General features: G+C 47.3%; 1 protein-coding gene across 4 annotated transcripts in view; it reads left to right on the top strand.

Annotated features, from left to right (window-relative positions):
• Nucleotides 1-16,825, top strand: part of LOC144943723 (IQ motif and SEC7 domain-containing protein 1-like) — a 215,460-nt gene extending 198,635 nt beyond the window's left edge. For all 4 annotated transcript variants that reach the window (XM_078871500.1, XM_078871502.1, XM_078871499.1 and 1 more), the window contains 7 exons: nucleotides 954-1,093; nucleotides 4,941-5,066; nucleotides 6,546-6,645; nucleotides 8,647-8,808; nucleotides 9,616-9,795; nucleotides 14,033-14,082; nucleotides 14,492-16,825. In XM_078871500.1, the coding sequence (XP_078727626.1) occupies nucleotides 954-1,093; nucleotides 4,941-5,066; nucleotides 6,546-6,645; nucleotides 8,647-8,808; nucleotides 9,616-9,795; nucleotides 14,033-14,082; nucleotides 14,492-14,995 (1,262 nt within the window). In that variant the 3' untranslated portion in view covers nucleotides 14,996-16,825. The remainder of the gene's footprint in view (nucleotides 1-953; nucleotides 1,094-4,940; nucleotides 5,067-6,545; nucleotides 6,646-8,646; nucleotides 8,809-9,615; nucleotides 9,796-14,032; nucleotides 14,083-14,491) is intronic.
• The last annotated feature ends 1,442 nt before the right edge of the window (nucleotides 16,826-18,267 follow it).

The following is an 18,267-nucleotide window of genomic DNA, read 5'->3' as shown; positions in this document are numbered from 1 at the left end:
AATATTATAATATATTTGCTTTATTATGTTTGATTTTTATGATTTTATTATTTCCCTTCTACGTGACTTTACCGAAAGAACCAAGAAGAGAAATGCATTGTGTTCGTGAGAACTCATTGTTGAGAGGAGGCTGGGTGGCTCGACGGGCTTGCAGGACTGAGCCGGCGCCGCTGATATCCTGGGGTCAAATCCGGATGTCAGCCGCCCGTGCATTAATCCGGGTTCATGCGTTTAGCGAGTCGATGGCTTCAGCCTGCTCGCTACGAAAGATGATTTGATTCGCACGCGATGAGCAATCTTTACGGGGCGATCAAAAGTGTGCCGCTTGCGTGGATTACGGGCTCTTGCGGTGGCCTGCGATTAGCAGGGTTGGCTACGTACGGTGCGAAAGAATTTCAACATACATACGTATAAGTTCATTGTGACCTCATCCTTCGGGGTCATTCTCTGATGCTCTGCTAGCTGCAGAGCTCCAAAGAGGGATTCCTCGTGCCACGATACTCCAAGCTTAATTTGAATATTCTAGGCGGTAAAAGTGAATGTAAATAAGAGAAATGTCGTGGTGAAATCAGTTTTCTGAATGCCCAGACGTTTTGTGGCGGCCGTGACATTGCCAAAGGACCACATTCCTTTGTCTCTTTTGCAAAAGAGCTCTCCTAACCTTGCTCAATTCAAGACACGTGTTCATCGTTATGTACGGCAACTTTGATAGTGCAGCTTGTTGCTAGCCGCTTGACAGCTTGGGCCTTTGGACCTGTGCTCAGCAACTGTGTAAAAAAACAACTCATCCGGACCTATATTGATCAGACCCAATGTGCGACATTCATTGTGCTGTCAGCCTTACACGGGTCACTGCATGCTCACATGTTCAAGTTCTAGAGTACGAAAACGACCGTCGAATCGACGACCTTTTGAGGGGTGCTAATTGTATCGTTCTGGCGGCGCACCTCCAGGCGTGGACGATGGCAAGGACATTCCACGGGAGATGCTGCTCAACATCTACGATCGTATCTCCAAGAAGGAGCTCAAGACCAATGAGGACCACGTGTCACAGGTGGCCAAGGTGGAGAAGTCCATTGTGGGCAAAAAGCCGGTGAGAGGACTGCATGTGCATTATTGCCTGAGCACGCGCTGCGGCCGCGAACCTGATTCCTGCTCACAGCCAACACCAACGGCTTTTTTGTGACCCCGGCCCTGGGCCTCCCCTGGGTCAACTCAGCCTAAATTGAGTACCTGGTGGGATGCGTAAACATTGCCACGAGGGAGACAAAGGCGGCCGGGCCTGGTGCTGGTCAGCCACGCCATCGTGTGCTGGGCCAGACTTCATCATAGGTGCTCGCTAACAGCACTTGGCCGTAAGTCTGTTAAGGCTATACGGGGAATCTTTGTATTTGTATGTGCTTGTGTCTGTCGGTCATCTCAATCAGTTAACCCATAACACCCTGGGTCTGTCCCATGACCTGCCAGCGAGCCATCCACTTTTCATGTGGCCTCAAACGTGCTCGGATATCACTGCCACTTAGTGGCAACCGGAAGTTGTTTTTGTTGCTTGTCTTTTGTGTTTATGGCTGCGTGTATGCGTATACATACATATCTGAAATGGTCCTGGGCCTCCTTTAGGTCTACTGAGCCTTAAATGAGTGCCTGCTGCGATGTGTAAACCTCAGCAATTGGGGGGAGGGGGGGGGACAACGGCAGCTGCGCGTAGTACCGGCCACACCATCCCACGATGCACCAATCTGGCCTTAATATGTGCTCGCTAACAGCACTTGCCCCAACAGTCGAGTCACGGCTACATGGGAATATGTAGCGCTGCGTGCAAAGGTGGCCACGGCATGGTGCTGGATCTTGCTAATAACCCTTGCCCAGAGGGCTGTCTCCGTGTATACTATTATTATACGCACGTATGAGTTTTTGTGCACGCGAATGTGTGCGCATTTAAGCCCCTTTGCACGCGAGTCAACTTAATCCCCTCACCAATACGCTAATGGCCCTGCGATACTCCTAATGCATTCCGGCTCCAATTTGAGATTATATAATCCCAGGCGTGGGGGGGGGGAGGCGAGAGAGGGGGTGGTGGGGAGTGGGTGTGGGTTGGTGGTCGAAGGAGCGTGCGTTTCATCGCAGAATTAAATTGCCACGCGCACAGCGGGGCGCACAGCGCGGGTCTTCAGACTCCATCGCGGAGCTCCACCCCGATCACAGGACGACTGAGGGTTGGGGCGCGGTGTCGGGACAAACATTTTTCGTAGAATTTTGCGGCAAAAAAAAAGAACAAACCGGAAATCTAGTCTGTTGGGTCAACGTAAAGGTGCATGCAGCTTTGTAACCACTTGCTCACTCCACTGCTGGCGGAATGGCCTCCGCTAAAGACGGTCACCGCATCGCGCGCTTTCAGATGCGCTTCTGCGGCCGTCTGGAACGCTCTTCCTTCCGATATGAGGAAGCCACTGGAGCCATGCACTTTTAAAACATCTCAATTGAAAACTCATTTCTTTCGAACTGCGTTTCGTGTTTAGTGTGCTATCCTACCCCCGCACCTCCGATTAGCGCGGTTGGCCACGTACGGTGCGAAAGAAGTTCAACGTACATACAAGGAACTCTGGAGAGTAGATGGTGTTTTTTTGCCTACTGGTCCACGCTGTCCAGGCATCTTTGGAAGGGGTAGGAGCACCCGACACGTTACGCCACCTCACGCGACCTTTCCGATCGACTCACTGTTGCGTACCCATTTAAACTGCCTGGCGGACGCAGCTCTGTGGCACCAGGCGATCGAAAACTTAACCTTTGGATTTCAAGTTGATTTCGAGAGCGCTTTCGCACGTGACTTGCCATTTCTGGTGGTCCCGTTTAGCCAGTTTGTCCCGACTATTTTACACGGGAGATCCGTGGTGCTGCGTGAGCACAGCAACAACAACAACAACTAAACAAAGACAACAACATCGAGGTTGAAGGGAACGAACCCTGCGGTCCTTAAGGAATATTGCACAACTAACAAACGAGGTATTTCATTCAGGAATCGATTTTCATTCCGTTCATTTTTACCATCTCGTTTGTATTTCTTCCCTTCTTTCCTGCCTCATTGGCACAGTTTTGTTTGCTTCATTCACCACAACAGTACGTTAGCGTACACTTGGCCAACAGTGGGCTTACAATAGAAATAACTCTCACATGTGTACCATTCGATGCGTCGCGCATTGTGAAAACATTACCATTTTTTTTATCGGACGCACGCATTTGGCACACCTGCTTACGCCCTTGTGTCTACGTGTTGTGACGTGCGTGTGCCTGTCATTCTTTCATTTAAACACTTTTTAGTTTTTTGGGGTGGTATTTTACGGCAATCTTGCCTACAAACCACGCACATCTGGGCATTGGTGTTGGGAAGCTGTTGCGATGAGTCTCATATCGAACGGTTAAAGGTGTTTTTGTGAAAATGTGCGAAGTGTCCTTGAACGGACAGATATGAATGGACAAATGGACAGGCGAAACAGATTGATGGACATGATTTTTCCAGGACACAGCAAAAAGTAGAATAATCGGCTCGTGTGATGATGGAGAACAAAATGTTTCATCCAATTTCTTTGAAGATTTCTGCAATGCTTACAGGACAGGGCATATGGGGGCATACATCGCTTGATCCAAATCACAATGCCATTTATAGCTGAAGGGAAATTAGCATTTTCTACCATTCCCTAGGCTGACCTCGGAAATGGTACGAGATTAATCAGAGAATATTCGTTCAGTAACAGACCTACAGAAGCCCTCAATTCAGTTTTCCCTCGTCCAGTTATATTTACCGAGCACGCAGAAAATATTATGCCACGTAATTGCTAAGAATTCTTGGGCTTAGGTATAATATGATCTGACATTGTCGACCACACGAGGCCTCTATGCATTCACAAGTAGCAATTACATTGGCCAAATTTTAAATTACGTTGGATCCAAATGTTGCATATTTTACTCACGCATGATTTATTTCATTGATTGTTTAATGCGCGGTGTGTTTTAAATTGTACGTTATTGAAAATGGGGGGGGTTGGCGTTTATTATTGGAACGGGAGCAGCATGAGTTGCATTATCATCATCAGCCATTGCTCTGCCCATTGCTGCACGAAGGGCCTTCCACCCCATTCTCATTTCCCATGGTCTCACGTTGCCACCGAGTCGTATTTGTTCCTGCACGTGAGCCGATCTCATCGTTCACTTCCCGTGATGAGGTCGGCCTCTCAGGAGCATTTCTTTCCTCCTTTCTTTGACTGCCGCTCCGTTGTATGTACGTCAAACGTCTTTCGCACCGTACGTAGCCAAGCGCACTAGTCTCACCCATCAGACTTCATTCCGACGAATGATATTGATACATACACATACTTCTAGATTTGAAGCTTTCGTGACTGCAAGGATTCATACTCTTAGGTTTTTTCCGGTAAAGTCACGTAGGTAAAAAATAATAATAGAAATAAAATAATAATAATAAATGAAATATATCAATTATATAATTGATAATAATAATCAATAAATCATACACATACTAACAACATCATAAACACATAACATTAAAAGAAACATGGATAATCAATGAATTAATTAAGATTTACTGTACAGTACCTACAACAGCTCGTCGTTAACAGGGGTATGGTTGGGGAATGGTTGCTAAGCCCTATGGAGGCACTACACTACACTATACACTACACTACTATACACTACTATACACTACACTATTATACACTACACATTGGTCTCTATGGAGGTCCGTCGTTAACAGGGGTGCTCGTTAAGAGGGGTTCTTCTCTACTTTTGTTCACGGTAATTATAATATTTTTCATTTGTGTTTATTTCTCCGATCCGTGTGTTCCTCTTTCGGTGTAATTCCCAGCATGCACGAGGCGGAGGGTTTCCTTGGCTTACGTAAAACAATGTGGCTGTGTCGTGCGTTGCAGGTCTTGGCATTGCCCCATCGTAGGCTGGTCTGCTACTGTCGCCTTTTCGAGGTACCTGACACCAACCGGCCGCAGAAACTCGGCCTTCACCAGCGGGAGATTTTCCTCTTCAACGACTTCCTCGTGGTGAGAGCCGCGCTGCCGGTGGGACCGAAGTGGTTCTAGCTCCCGGTCGCTCTCGCAAATCCCTCTCCGGCCGCAGAGGAAGACTTTGGATGAATTTGTCATGCAGGGCCAATAGTGTTGCGTATAATCGTTTCTAACAACTACAGTCGATCCTCTCTTAACGACCACCCCTATTAACGACTTGTGGCTTAACGAAGGGCCTCCATAGAGCCCAATGTGTTTGCTTACCGACCATTATTACCCTGTTAACGACAGGCTTCCGACGAGCACGCGGGCACCAATTTCGGCCAATCGGCGTGCTCCAAAGTGACCGGACAAGCCTCGGCCAATCAGTGATGTCCATTCATGAGCTTTGGGGCATTTTTTACGTCCAGCGTCTGCTGCTCTTTGAAGCGCAAACATCTACTCGCTTAACGACCAAACCATTTAACGACCGTTTTCGTGGAACCAATTTGCCGTCGTTAAGAGGGGTTCTGCTGTCCGTAAAGAATACAATGAAAGTGAATTGCATAACTAAATTGCGTCAGACACCATCATCCTTTGGCACAGATACATCAATCAGGGTTGCCACCTGTAAATTACAAAAACCAGGACATATCATGGGAAGAATAAGAGGAATGTCTCACAATCCCCAGAAGAGCGGAGAGAGCTACGTGTAAATGCACTGGATTGCCTTGAGTGGTGAACTATTGCGCAACTGATAAAAACTGGGACCTTTAACGTGCTGGGAGGACTCACGTGATTTCCTAGCACGGCTGCCTCCTGGGAAAACCAGGACAGGTGGAAACAGGAAACCCGAATGTTAATCGTGGTATGGGGCCGATAGGAACCTCTCTTTAAATAATTTAATGGTAGAGTGCTGCTAATGAGAAAAATGTAATTATATCATGCTTCTGTTTTTTGGCAAGCAACCACAACCCAGAATATAGGTTTTTAGGTTAGATCGCGTCACTATTAATGTGTCTTTAAACCCGCTACCACTCGACACAACCAAATAGTAAGGTTTGTCATGTAAATAAAATATGCCAATTCGTCACTTCATCATTACGTTTACAAATCGTTACGAATTGTAAATGTTGTGGGTTTACTCTCCAACACACCGGTGTGCTGAACCAGTAACGAAGAATTGGCACGTTCTGTTTACGTGACCAACCTTACTAATTGGCTGTGTCAGGTGGTGGCGGGTTTAACGACACATTTATATTTATGCAATCTAACCCAACAATTATGGATAAAGCCTCCTACTACTGCGTATTCAACTGACTAACCATAACCCAGCGATTGAACAAAAACGTGTGTGTGCACTTCAGGTGAAATTCACACCACATCAAAAAATAACTTGCATGTAAGGAAGCGGAATCATTGTTTTCCTAAATTCAAGGCGTTCCCACTCGTGTCTTGTGCTACGATTTGACTCTGGAATGATCTTTCAACAAAAAGAGTCAGTGGTCGTTTTCTGACACCAATGTGCTCCCACAGGTGACCAAAATCTTCCAGAAAAAGAAGAATTCAGTGACCTACAGCTTCCGGCAATCCTTCTCTCTGTACGGGATGCAAGTCCTCCTCTTTGAGAATCAGTGTGAGTCTCTTTACAGCAAAGCACGCTGGCTATATGAACCTTATGGTGGTACCCCAGGGTACCATAGTACCCCGGCTCTCGCACAATGTCCGTGATGCAGTCATTTTTAGTCTGTTGATGGTCTGCGATGCGGCAATCGACTCATCTCGACGAGCTGTGCACGATGCACTATTCAAAGTTGAATTATTCGATAACGGATTTTTTAATGCTAATGTTTGGCGTTTCGACATCGGGGAGAAGCACCGATTTCGGATTGATTGGTACCCCAGTCGCGGAGTTAAGTAACATCCCTGGAACAAATAGTGTCCCAGAAATGAAATATTTAATTGCCTCGGCCATTTTGTATTATTTGGTACCCCGGGGTACCGCCATAAGGATAATATGTTCGTCCCAACCAGCGAACTTCGCGCAGACACTCTCCTAACGTACGAAATTACTGAGCATCGTGCATTGAATTGGACTGCCATTACCCTATTGTTTTAATTTTTAAGAGCACGACATTTATCAGGCGTCTGGGTGGATTGGAGGCAAGGCAATGTGGTGGCATTGCTGAGATCCTGGTTTTGAAAATGGGTCTCAGCCGTCCATTATATAAAAAAAAACGGATTCCCAAATGTAGCGAGTTGGTGGTCTCAGCCGAGTCGCAAATGATGTCCACTCAAGCTATATTTGCAACACCGACTTGCGACTGTGATTTGATTCGTCGCGAAACCCGACTGTGGTCCCTTCTCTCGGCTGTCCTGTTCGAGCGCAACTCACTTGCCTGAAGTTGATGTGGTGTCTCTCTCTCTCTCTTACTCGTGCACGCTCTCTGATCCACGCGTTCCTGTCGCTGTCTCTCAACGTAATCCCAGACGTGCACCGACTCCACGCTTATTTTCGCACTTTTCACGTTGAGTTCTAACAATTTAGTCCACGTTTCTGATCCACGTGACATAGCAGGTAATATATATACACCGATGAAAAACTTGAACGAGTTGGTATGAATAATGCAATACGCACACGCATACTTTCATTCGGAGAAATTTTAAATGTGGATATTCCAAACAGCTCTCAGCATAAGCAACAGTCGTTATGCATGCCTTACTTAATGACTGTATTTGCATCTTGCATTGAAATTACACTCGGAGGTTCTCTGGCCCAGCAATCACACTCTCCCCCGGCTCACAATAAAATGCAGAGGGTATATTATCTCTCCAATCACGTGCGTGGTCCTTAAAGGTGCTGGGACATTGTTTACGATAAACGCATGGACGCTGTGTAGCAGAGTTGAGCCGGACATACGTCAAGAGAATTACGAGCAATTACTAAAGTGTCTCGTCCCAGAACACCGTCTTCGGTCAGACATTCCCGCGCCAAGCTGCCAGAAATGCATCTTGGCAAGACGTCAGTAACGCTGATGGCAATTGTGACATTGCCATTTAAGTAACGGTGATTCAATCCCAGATCAATTTTTAAGATTGCCCGCGCCATCTTGAAGATCCTCTATAGGCAGGGCTTACCGCTGCCTACTTCTTGCCGCTCATCTCACTTCTTCCCAGCTCCATGCGCTCTTCTACCTCTCCCGTCTCACCTTTCTCTACTACCCCTCCACACACTTTCTGTTCCAGCAGTCAAGGTCCTTTGTCGAAGCCCCCCGAGTTAACCTTCGTTCAGTGGGACGTCGCTCATTCTTCTCTGCTGTACCCATAGTCTGGAACACCTTTTCCCAATCTATCCGTATTGTTGACTCCCTGGCCACCCGTGCAAGTTCAGGCTCCAAACTTTTATTTTTCTATTCTACCTCCGACTATCTGCCTCTCTCTATGAAACAAATATGGCCACTATTTTTCTACAGTGTCTGATCACATGTAAATGCTTTATATACTCAAATTGTCATTCTGCTTTTAAGTGTCTGCTGCATTGACCAGTGTTTTTAGAATGTGGAGCTATCCATTCATAGCCTTCCAGTGACGTGGATGCCAAATGTGTCTTTTTATTGTAATATCATTTGTTTTGCAGATTACCCTAACGGAATTAAAATTGTCTCCGCCGTCCCTGGTGCTGACACCAAGGTGCTGATGGTTTTCAATGCTCCCAACCCAACCGACCGCAAGAAGTTTGTCGATGACCTCCGCGAATCGATCGCGGAGGTGCAAGAAATGGAAAAGATCCGCATTGAGTGTGAGTGACCTTCGTTTGTTATGCAACATAGCGCCTCGTGCTCGATGACATGAACGCCACATCTTCACCGCGCTTAACCCTTTACCGTTTCCGAGGCGTCTGCAAATTGAGACTCAGAACGCGCAAGCGGGTCACCGTTAATTTCATTGAGAGAGGCATCGGGCCTTTGTTTTTAAAGACATTGCACTCACCGCAGAGAACTGGAGGACTCTACGATAGCTGGCACCAAACTGTGCCACACGCCCTCCCGCATGGCCTTGTGGGAGCCTCAGTATGTCCTCAGGTCGGAAGACGTACCGATAAATGTATTTTATATTTTAGTACGTCATCGGAACGGAATCGGAAGAAATTTTTACGACGTACGCGTACGTCATCGGAATAGGAAAGGGTGCAATCTTTGTCCTCGTGATTATGTATGCACGTGTGTGTTTGTGCGTGCGTGTGTGTGTGGGGAGCGGTAGTGTAGCGGTTAGCGCTCTGCGCTATGAACCTGGCGACCCGGGTTCGATTCCCGCTCATGGCTAACACCAGTGACGATTATCTGAACCGGTCCTGGCCTTAAATGAGTACCTGGTGCGGTGTGTAAACATTGCCACTGGGGAGACAAAGGCGGTCGGGCGTGGTGCTGGCCACCCACCCCCCTCGTGTACCGTTCCGGCCTTCATAGGTGCTCGCTAACAGCACTTGCCCCTACAGTCTGTTAAGGCTATACGGGGGGATCTTTGATCTTTGTGTGTGTTGAAGCCCCCTGTGCGCACTGCTGCAGTCTCCGTCGGCTATACAAGAGCAACTTTGTCTTTGTTGCAGCTGAGCTGGACAAGCAGAAGGGCATAGTGCGGCCGCCGCCGTCTCAGGGTCCCAGCGCCGTCAAGGACCCGCCGGCCAACGGCAGCGTGCCGCGAGCGAGTCTGGACGACAGCTACGCTTCCAGCGAGGTGCTGAAGAGGAGCGCGCTGAGCAGCTCTTTGCGAGATCTCTCGGAAGCAGGTTGACACCAAATACGACTAAAAGAAACACCTCCTTCCCCGCTGCGCTGGCTTCTCCGCTTCATTGGCTTCTTCGCTTGGCGACGCTTTCGGTTGCGTTTTCTTTTTATTTTGTAATTTATATTTTGAACACGCAACCCCTTTTTGTCAATCCACTGCTGGACGAGGAGGGCCTCCTGACACCGTGTTGGTCGTCGGGAGCTTGTTTGACCGTACTTCACCACGCTGGTCAATGCTGTTCGGGGAAGATCTCATCGCTCGCTGATGATGAATGCCGTGGTCGGGAATCGAACTTGGGTGCCGGCGGGGGGCGGGGGGCGGGGGGGGGATGTAATAACGCAGTGCCCTAATCACTGCGCCACCGCTCCTCCACCCTGCGTTCTTTCCAGCCCTGCTTTTTGAGTCTGCTCTTCTTGCTGTGGCAGCAACGCAGCTTTCTCATGAACCGATATTTCACTCGCTCATGTGTGCCAGGCATCAGTTGGATTGAGCAAATTATTTAGGGGAGGTTTTATTATGGAGCTCCTAAAATGCTGAGATGGAACTCGCCAGTCAGCCCAATCGTGCAGGATTCTCCTGCAACAATAAGTAATATTAAAAATAAAAACAATTTAAACACGCTTTAATGAAATGTACCGTACTAGCAATGGAAGAACTCCACGACTCTAGGAAGTGGCTCCGAAGCTTGCCATAACGTAAGGGACCGTGGTCATTTACAGCCAATGTCAGTTTAGCGTGGACAATTAGAGCCAAGCCGAAACATAACATATAAAAAATTCGTTTTTTAAATATATGTTTTTCATTTTTTATTATAAAATATAGTATTGTCATCAGTATGAAATAAGTATACCAAGTTTGCAGTCGATACCACATTGGGAAGTGGGTAAAAATTGAGGATACGACAACAACAACAGAGTGAGTTAATATAAAGCGTGTAATAAATAGAGTCTTGAGATTCAGTGAAGATGTCCCGACTAAATAAATGGAATTGTTAAATTGTATTAATATATGCAACGTGTGCCTATGATAAAATCACCGAGATTGCACCTGATCATAAGCTCAGCTGGATTGGTAGCCACCTTGCACACAAAGCGAAGCTGTTGGCAGATGCAGTCATTGTCAGCACAGGGCAATACAACACGATCCAGTGTACGATGCTCAAACATCTATGCTGCACTCATTCACCAATGCGGCCTGACCAGCGTGACGCAGCGTAGTCAAACAACCTCCAGGTGCCGCACGGTGCAGGGGGCCGTCGTGCAGCTGTGGGTTGACAAACAGGGCCTTCTATTGTCGCGATATTCACCCATTACGAAACCGGGCATCTCTTCAGTGTCAGCAGAAATCCTTTTACCTTTAAAAGGGACCACGTTTACCCACGCACCACTACAGGCGCTCGAACTCCGGCAGGAGCGCGTGCCGAAAGCTTGAGAGAATAAATGGTCAACACGTGGCCGAAGCCGGAAGGCCGCACACTCGGATTACTTGTGGCAGCGAAAACCTACTTGCTCGGCCACATTCATGATTATGCCACTTGTTAAACAGCCAGATTATCAGAGCGTGATAGAGCGTGGGTTGTGGCGCTGGTCGTGGGTGTATCTATCACGGACACCCTTTTGCCTACACGAACCACTTACCACTTCTCAGGCTCACTAGAGACTCATTTGACTTTTTCAGAGCCCTAAATATGCGTGCAGCCTTTCTCGGGGTTCACCCACCCATGGTTGAGAAGCCCCGATTTAGACAAATCTTGATTGATTGAGGGAGGCTAAAATTAAATGAGAAACGCAAGCTCGACTGAAAACCCAGTGAGCAAGGCGCTAAATTTGCCTATTAATTTCACACAAGGCACCGAGTGCATCGCTTTGAAGGTGAATATGGAATACACAGAGGTGTGGAAAGTTAATTGGGAAATGTATCGTTTCACCATGGGGTGTTTAAACAATTATTTTGTAATTTTTAGCCAATAATATTGTGTAATTTTATGAAACCTGACTGTAGTTCACTGCTGCATTGAGCAAGTAATTAACTTATTTATTTTGTCATGAATGTATTTTTTTATATATATAAAATTAAAGGCATAGCGGTGCGCTCCCTTGTGTACACGGCAGGCATTTATAATCTCACAATTGGGAGTGTTCAAGTGTTGTACTTTATACTACGGAAGTTAACAGAGTGGATAATCCAGTTGGCACTCTCTTTATGACTGTGTATACATTGCTGTGGATGCTGCCGTGGTATAATGGTCAATGCACTTCACAATCAGAATCTCTATTTCTACTGGAGGAATCCGATGAGCTCTAAAACTCTTTCTCACAGATGTCCAGTATGCTTGCAATCCCGGTACAGCAGTTCTGCGCTTCTGACTTGTGTTAGCAACCCTCTGCATGAATTGTGCACGCTATAAATATGACATTATTATCATCATCATCATAATGTGTATTTTTAACACGTAGGCTTTCGCGACCAATATTATCCATAATAGAGGATTTTGGGTTATATCGCGTAAATATAAATGCGTCGTTAAACCGAGCTGAACAACTAACAAATTGTCATGTTTCTTTTACGTGACAAACCTTACTAATTGGCTGTGTCAGGTGGTGGCGGGTTTAACGACACATTTATATAATACAGGTTTTTTTTGGGTTAAATCGCGTAAATATAAAAATGTGTCGTTAAACCAGCCACCACCCGACACAGCCAATTAGTAAGGTTTGTCACGTAAACAGAATGACACATTTATGTGTTTATGCGATATAACCCAAAAAACCTGTATCATGGATGACATTGGTCGCGAAAGCCTACTACGTGTTAAACTGACACATTTCTATTTAGGCGATCTTACCAAGAAATCTCTACTATGGAGAATGTTTAATTTCACTAAATCCCTTCTCCGCCACGGTCCACCCCGGCAGTGTAAATGGGCGCAACCGCAACAGTTCACCAGATCGGCAGGTCCACGTGTGGTGGCATTCCTTGTGGGCGCTCCCACATCTGGCCAAAGATCCCTTTAAAGGGGGGGGTGGGGGGTTCTCTCGACCACCCTCCAGTTGGAGGCCCCCTCCATAAGCAGTGGCGTGAGTAAGACATTGCAGGGCTGCGCTTTTGACTTTTCGCTTCACCTTTATGTTGCACGTGTTTGCACGGTGTGTTTTCTGTTGGTAACGAAGCGCCGGCGGTTTTCGTAATGTCTCGTCCAGAGCGTGGGAATTCCGCAGCTTTGGCGTTTCATGCTTGTGGTCAAACAGCCCATTGCAGAATTCATTAATTATTGACCATCGTGGTGTTGCTGTGGATTCATTTAATGTTGCTCATTGTCTTGTCATACGAATTCATAAATAAAAAAGTCGCTCGTAGGCCACTTTAAATATTGGTTGATTTTTAAACAACGTACCGGCTTGCAAGGTGGTTGAGTCGTAAGGATGTCAAAGTGCTTGGTTCGCACTGCTAAGATCCTGGGTTCGAGCCTGGCAGCCAGCCATGGTTAAGCACTATTCGCAGGTGTCGTGAGTCGATGGTTTCAACTTGGTCCCCAACGACTGCATTTTTTTTTGGTCAAAATTATTTATTGGAGGTGGTGCTCACCTCCTGTTTACAGCCCTGCGGAACCAGTGGTGAAAATGCCAATATCCCTTGGCAGGGGGGTGGCGAGTCTATCCATAGGACCACCATTGTTGACTTTCCCACAAAGTGGTTACAATTTATTGACTCTGGAGGGATGATTGGGCTGAGCCAACCCCCAACCAGGATTTGAAATCGCAACATTTTGATTGCAGGCTGCTCACTCTACCACTGAGCTCCATATCCTTTTTGGTTTTGCACTTAATCTCTGTGAATTAAAAGACATTGGATTGACTTTCATGCGATAAAACATGTATCTCATTAGGAGAAGGCGGGTGGGAAAGTGCTGCCCCCGAATGTGTAGAGCGGAGGTCACTGGAAGGAAAATCTCAGAAGCAGTTCTGTAATATCACCTTCCACAGATCGTTTTCTAACACGGGGTAATGCCCTTATCTGTGAAATTTACAAATAGAAAGCTTCGTATTGCGATGCGAGACCAATATCACAATTTGGGATAAAATTGGTTTGAGAGGCAGACGAATTTATAATGAAATCACCGGCTCGCATTGCGGTTTCATTAGCTGCACTGCAGCCTCGGTGCATTTTTACGGCCTCCGTAGGCCCTCCACAGCAGAATTCACTCGTCAAATTCGCTCTCTCTCTCTTTGGCCTCTCAGGAAAGAGAGGCAGGCGGAGCAGTGCAGGATCCCTGGACAGCACAATGGAGGTACGGTATGTGCGCGCGTGGTGCATCATAACAGCTGTACTTTGCCAGGAGCTGCTGCTGCTGCTGCATACTAATCCCACATCCAGGGCAGACTTGAACCGTGGCCCATCTGTCCGTGAGTGCTGCTGCCTGCCACTGGGTTCACTGGAAATTAACTCGAGGCAGTTTGAGGTCCAGACTTAACTTCCTCGAGATAATTAAAAAAAATTGCATTCAGACTTGGAGAAATTAACCCCATCCGGCCCCCGCCAGTCACGATTCGTGGTTGCCGCAGTTCAGTCGTAATTCTCGTTTAAATTACGTCTGTGAAAACCTACGCAGAAGGGACATTTTCACTCTAACAACTCAAGTTATTCCTGCTGCTTCATTACGAAAACCCAGCGAATATCTCGCTTGTCGTTCCCAACAGGGTTCAATGATGGGCAGCCCTCACATGCGCAAGCGGGTGGCTGCCACAGCGGACGAGACGCCGACCTCGGCCACGTTGACTCAGCCCATCTCCAGCTCCAGCTCCTTCCTCGGCTCGCTCTTCAGCAGCATGAGGGGCAAGGGCGCCGCCGCGGGGGGCCCTCCCGCGGGGGGCACGCGACCCCCCTCTGCGGGGGTCTCCACCGTACAGGCCCTAGCGCATGCAGCGGGCGACCCATACTACCCGGCGCCAGCTACCGCCGCGTCTCTGCCTCCTCCTCAACCCCAGCTGCCACCGCCGCCGCCGCCGCCCCCGCACGCGCACGCGCACCACACGTGCTCGCACCCGCACCTGCACCCGTGCCAGCACGCCGCGCTGGGGCACGTCCACCTGCACACCGCGCACTCCGCGCCGCCGCCGCACACCACGCCTGGCACTCCGCCGCAGGTGCCCGCCGTGCCCAAAGCCAAGGCGCCGTCGGGCAGCATCAGCACCGACGTGTGAGAAGGTTCGGGGGGGGCTGGTGGGCTGGGGTTGGGGCGAGGCAGGCTGGCGATTTGTTGAGAGATGAACACGCAGATGCAATGTTTCGGCAGCGTCGGGTTCATTTTCTTTGGGGGTGGAGGTGGGGGGAGTTAAATTAGTGCTGCCGATTATAACCAAATGACCAAGAATGCACAATTTTCTCGTCAGATCTCGGAAGCCAAATGGTGTTGAGCCACCAATGGTGCTCAGATGGATGACCCCTCGCCCCAAAGTAAGTTGCGATCAGCGTTGGGTGCAGTAGAGGCCAGTGCAGAAAACAAAACCGATTATTCTGTACTTCCCCCTATCTCCACATCCACACTGACCAGCCAGTTTGAGTTTGGTCAAATGCCCTTCGTGGCTCATGAAGCTCGTGGGGAAAATCCCTCATCCATCAGTGGATTGACAAAGCAAGGGGCAGACGTCCACCGAACAGTGGCAGCTTTAGTGAGAAATCTCAAAAACAAGAATACAATGCCGAGCTTACTGATTCCTGCGGAGGAGTGCGCCAGGTGTATGCATGCCGTCACGTCTTGTCACGTCGCTGGCAATGTACGAATGCTCGGTCACACTCGCTTACCTTGCTGTGACCTGGCCACACTGATTCGTGGGAGCGGGGGGGGGGTGGTCTGTGTTATATATATATTTTTCGACGACCCTCTGCGATGTCTCGAAGTGCAAAAGCCGAGGCGATGATGTCCACTTGCGGCCGTGGGGAAAGTCACGTGGGAACAGCGCCGATGCATTAAATAACAGACGACCTCGTAGCAAAGGGTAAGCGGTCCATCCGCAACCGCAAATGTTACGAATTACAGACAGCCCGTCACGTTTCTTTTTGTTCGTTAACCCTTTACCCCTTATCGGCGTTGCCCGGGCGGGCACTCGAGTGCTGTGGCTGCGGCTACGTAGCGGTGACAGGGTGTGGTTATTCCAAGGCCGACGGAGAGCTAGCTATGCACATGCTTGCACAAGTTGCCAGCGATGTGTTTCCCAGCACATGGAAATATTATGCAGACCCACAAGAGTTTTACGGTAGAGTGAGGAGCGGCGGTTGTATGTACGTTGTATGTTGGAGATGATCGAAAAAAAGGAAGCCCGCCTGCAGACTACCCCAGCGCCCCCCCCCCCGCTCTCCAATCGTTGTTGTTATTGTGCACGTTTGTGGATGAGAATGTTGATCACGACGATAGGTGGTAACCAGCTTCCCACCTTGCTGCAGTAGACACAGGGGCTGTGCCATGTTTGTTAATCTCTGAGTATACCACAGATGAGGACCACGGTTGTGAAATTTTAAGATGTTTGAAAAGAAAAACCCACATCAAAATGAATGGCCAACAGCTCTTGAATGTAAGTTAAATACTGCAGGTGTTGACTGTTCCTCTTTTTCAGAGTTTAGCCATCATGAGCCGTGACTCGATTACCGAACATCAATTAAATGGGGTTGTGCGACTCTGCCGACCTTAATGATCAGTCAGAATATTTATTTATACTGGAAGAAATCCGATGAGCTATGAAACGCTTTTTCACACATGCCCAGCAGTGACTTCACTTTGGTTACCAAACATTCAAAATTTATTACTGTATATGATCTTTGACAACAAAAAACAAAGCACGTGTACATTGAACCTTGCATTTTATTGTGAATTTTGTAAATAGGCAAACATCAGAAACTGACTTGATCACTTCACGCTGTGGGTACTGAAAAGTGTGAGTGTTGCGAATTGGGGATATTGGCGAACCCAAGTACCCGGTGGTTACTTTCTCAAAGATCGACAAAGAAAACCTGCCAGTGTTGTTCCGTTCGTCCAGTAGTTCTTAAGATGAGCAGTTTGGTGGTGATCGATTCCGATGGTGGAAATGACGGTGATTAATTGTAGTTGTGACGGTGACGGGCTTGGCGGCGGAGGAGCTCAAGCTTAAGGACAATCTGCTGTTGGCAAATGTTCCAGTTGAAGCTATTTAAGAGCCTGGTATTCTAACATGCAAAAAACGCATTCAGTTGTACTGTAGTATTAATAATGTGGACCTCAGCAGGCTGAGTCAAAGCTGACAAATCTGTGCATTGTACAAAAATCGCTTTCATCAATAGACATTCAGCATCGTTAAGCAGTTAAATACCTGTAAGGCATGTCAGGAAAGAGAAGACATTGCATACCAGCATCCTTTTTTTAAGTTTCAAATTCAGTGATTGTCAATGTTTGACTCGAAATGATTGTACATTGTAGACAAATATCCTTCGATATATAAACACGTTATGTGCTTCGTAATCCCCAACCGTAGAACTGCCGATTTTTGCTACAGGTTACACAGTACATGCACTCGTCGACTTAATATTGTGATGTGCTAATGAGGTGAAGACCTTATTGTTGCTTGAATGTGCAATATCTATCCCCTAGAATACGTGTTGAATCCACATGCCGATATGTGCTTTTATGATACTGTATTCGTAAATAACGGCCGGTGTTTTGTTAGCATAATCACTCTGCTCACTTGATGATGGCTTGAATGACATTTTTTGACCCAAAGGCAGAAGTGTTATTTAAAAATAAAAAGTATATAGAATATATTATAAAAAAAAACTATATAAAAAAAAGCTGCATGCTTGATCAAAGTTTGCCCAGAAAAGGTATATTGCAATTTCAGTGTTAAGGCTGTTAATGTTTTGTATTTTACTGTGGACTGTTTTTTCCCCAAACAGCCCGACAATGTCTATAAATGTCGACCTTTTTAAGTTTGCAAAATGTGTTGTGTTGCGAGGGAACGTACACACTGTATTAGCTTTAGCAATGTAACGCTAAACCTCTGCGGAATTGTTATGTTGTGATTGTGAGGATGTGTAAATTCGGACTGAATCCACGAGTGTCAGCATTTTCGGCTTTGCTTCAAAATCTCGACCCCCCCCCCACCCCGAGCTCTCTCACTCAATTCGTCAGTTGTACGAGGCCACCGTCAACTGGCTCACCACGCGGCTCGTGACGTGCAACAACCTTTAAGCGTGAATGCTGGTACACAGGATGGCCTTGCAAAACAAATGGTACAGTCGAAAGCCTTTGTACATTTTGTAAATCGCAACCTCAGTGGAACCAGAAGTTTGACGTCAAAGCTTTTTTGTTGGTAATAAACTCCTGCCTTTTCCCTGCACTGAGACTTGCGTGTGCATTGGTGAAAATGCCAAGTCATCTGCAGGGTGCATTGCAGAAAAAAAAGCATTCCTTGCCAAGGTCTGTATTAAACACTTTTATTATACGCAC

This window comes from Lampetra fluviatilis, chromosome 32 (assembly GCF_964198595.1).
Source record: "Lampetra fluviatilis chromosome 32, kcLamFluv1.1, whole genome shotgun sequence".
Classification (NCBI taxonomy): domain Eukaryota; kingdom Metazoa; phylum Chordata; class Hyperoartia; order Petromyzontiformes; family Petromyzontidae; genus Lampetra; species Lampetra fluviatilis.
Note: the sequence above shows the minus strand (reverse complement) of the source record. Positions and strands in the feature narration are given on the sequence as shown.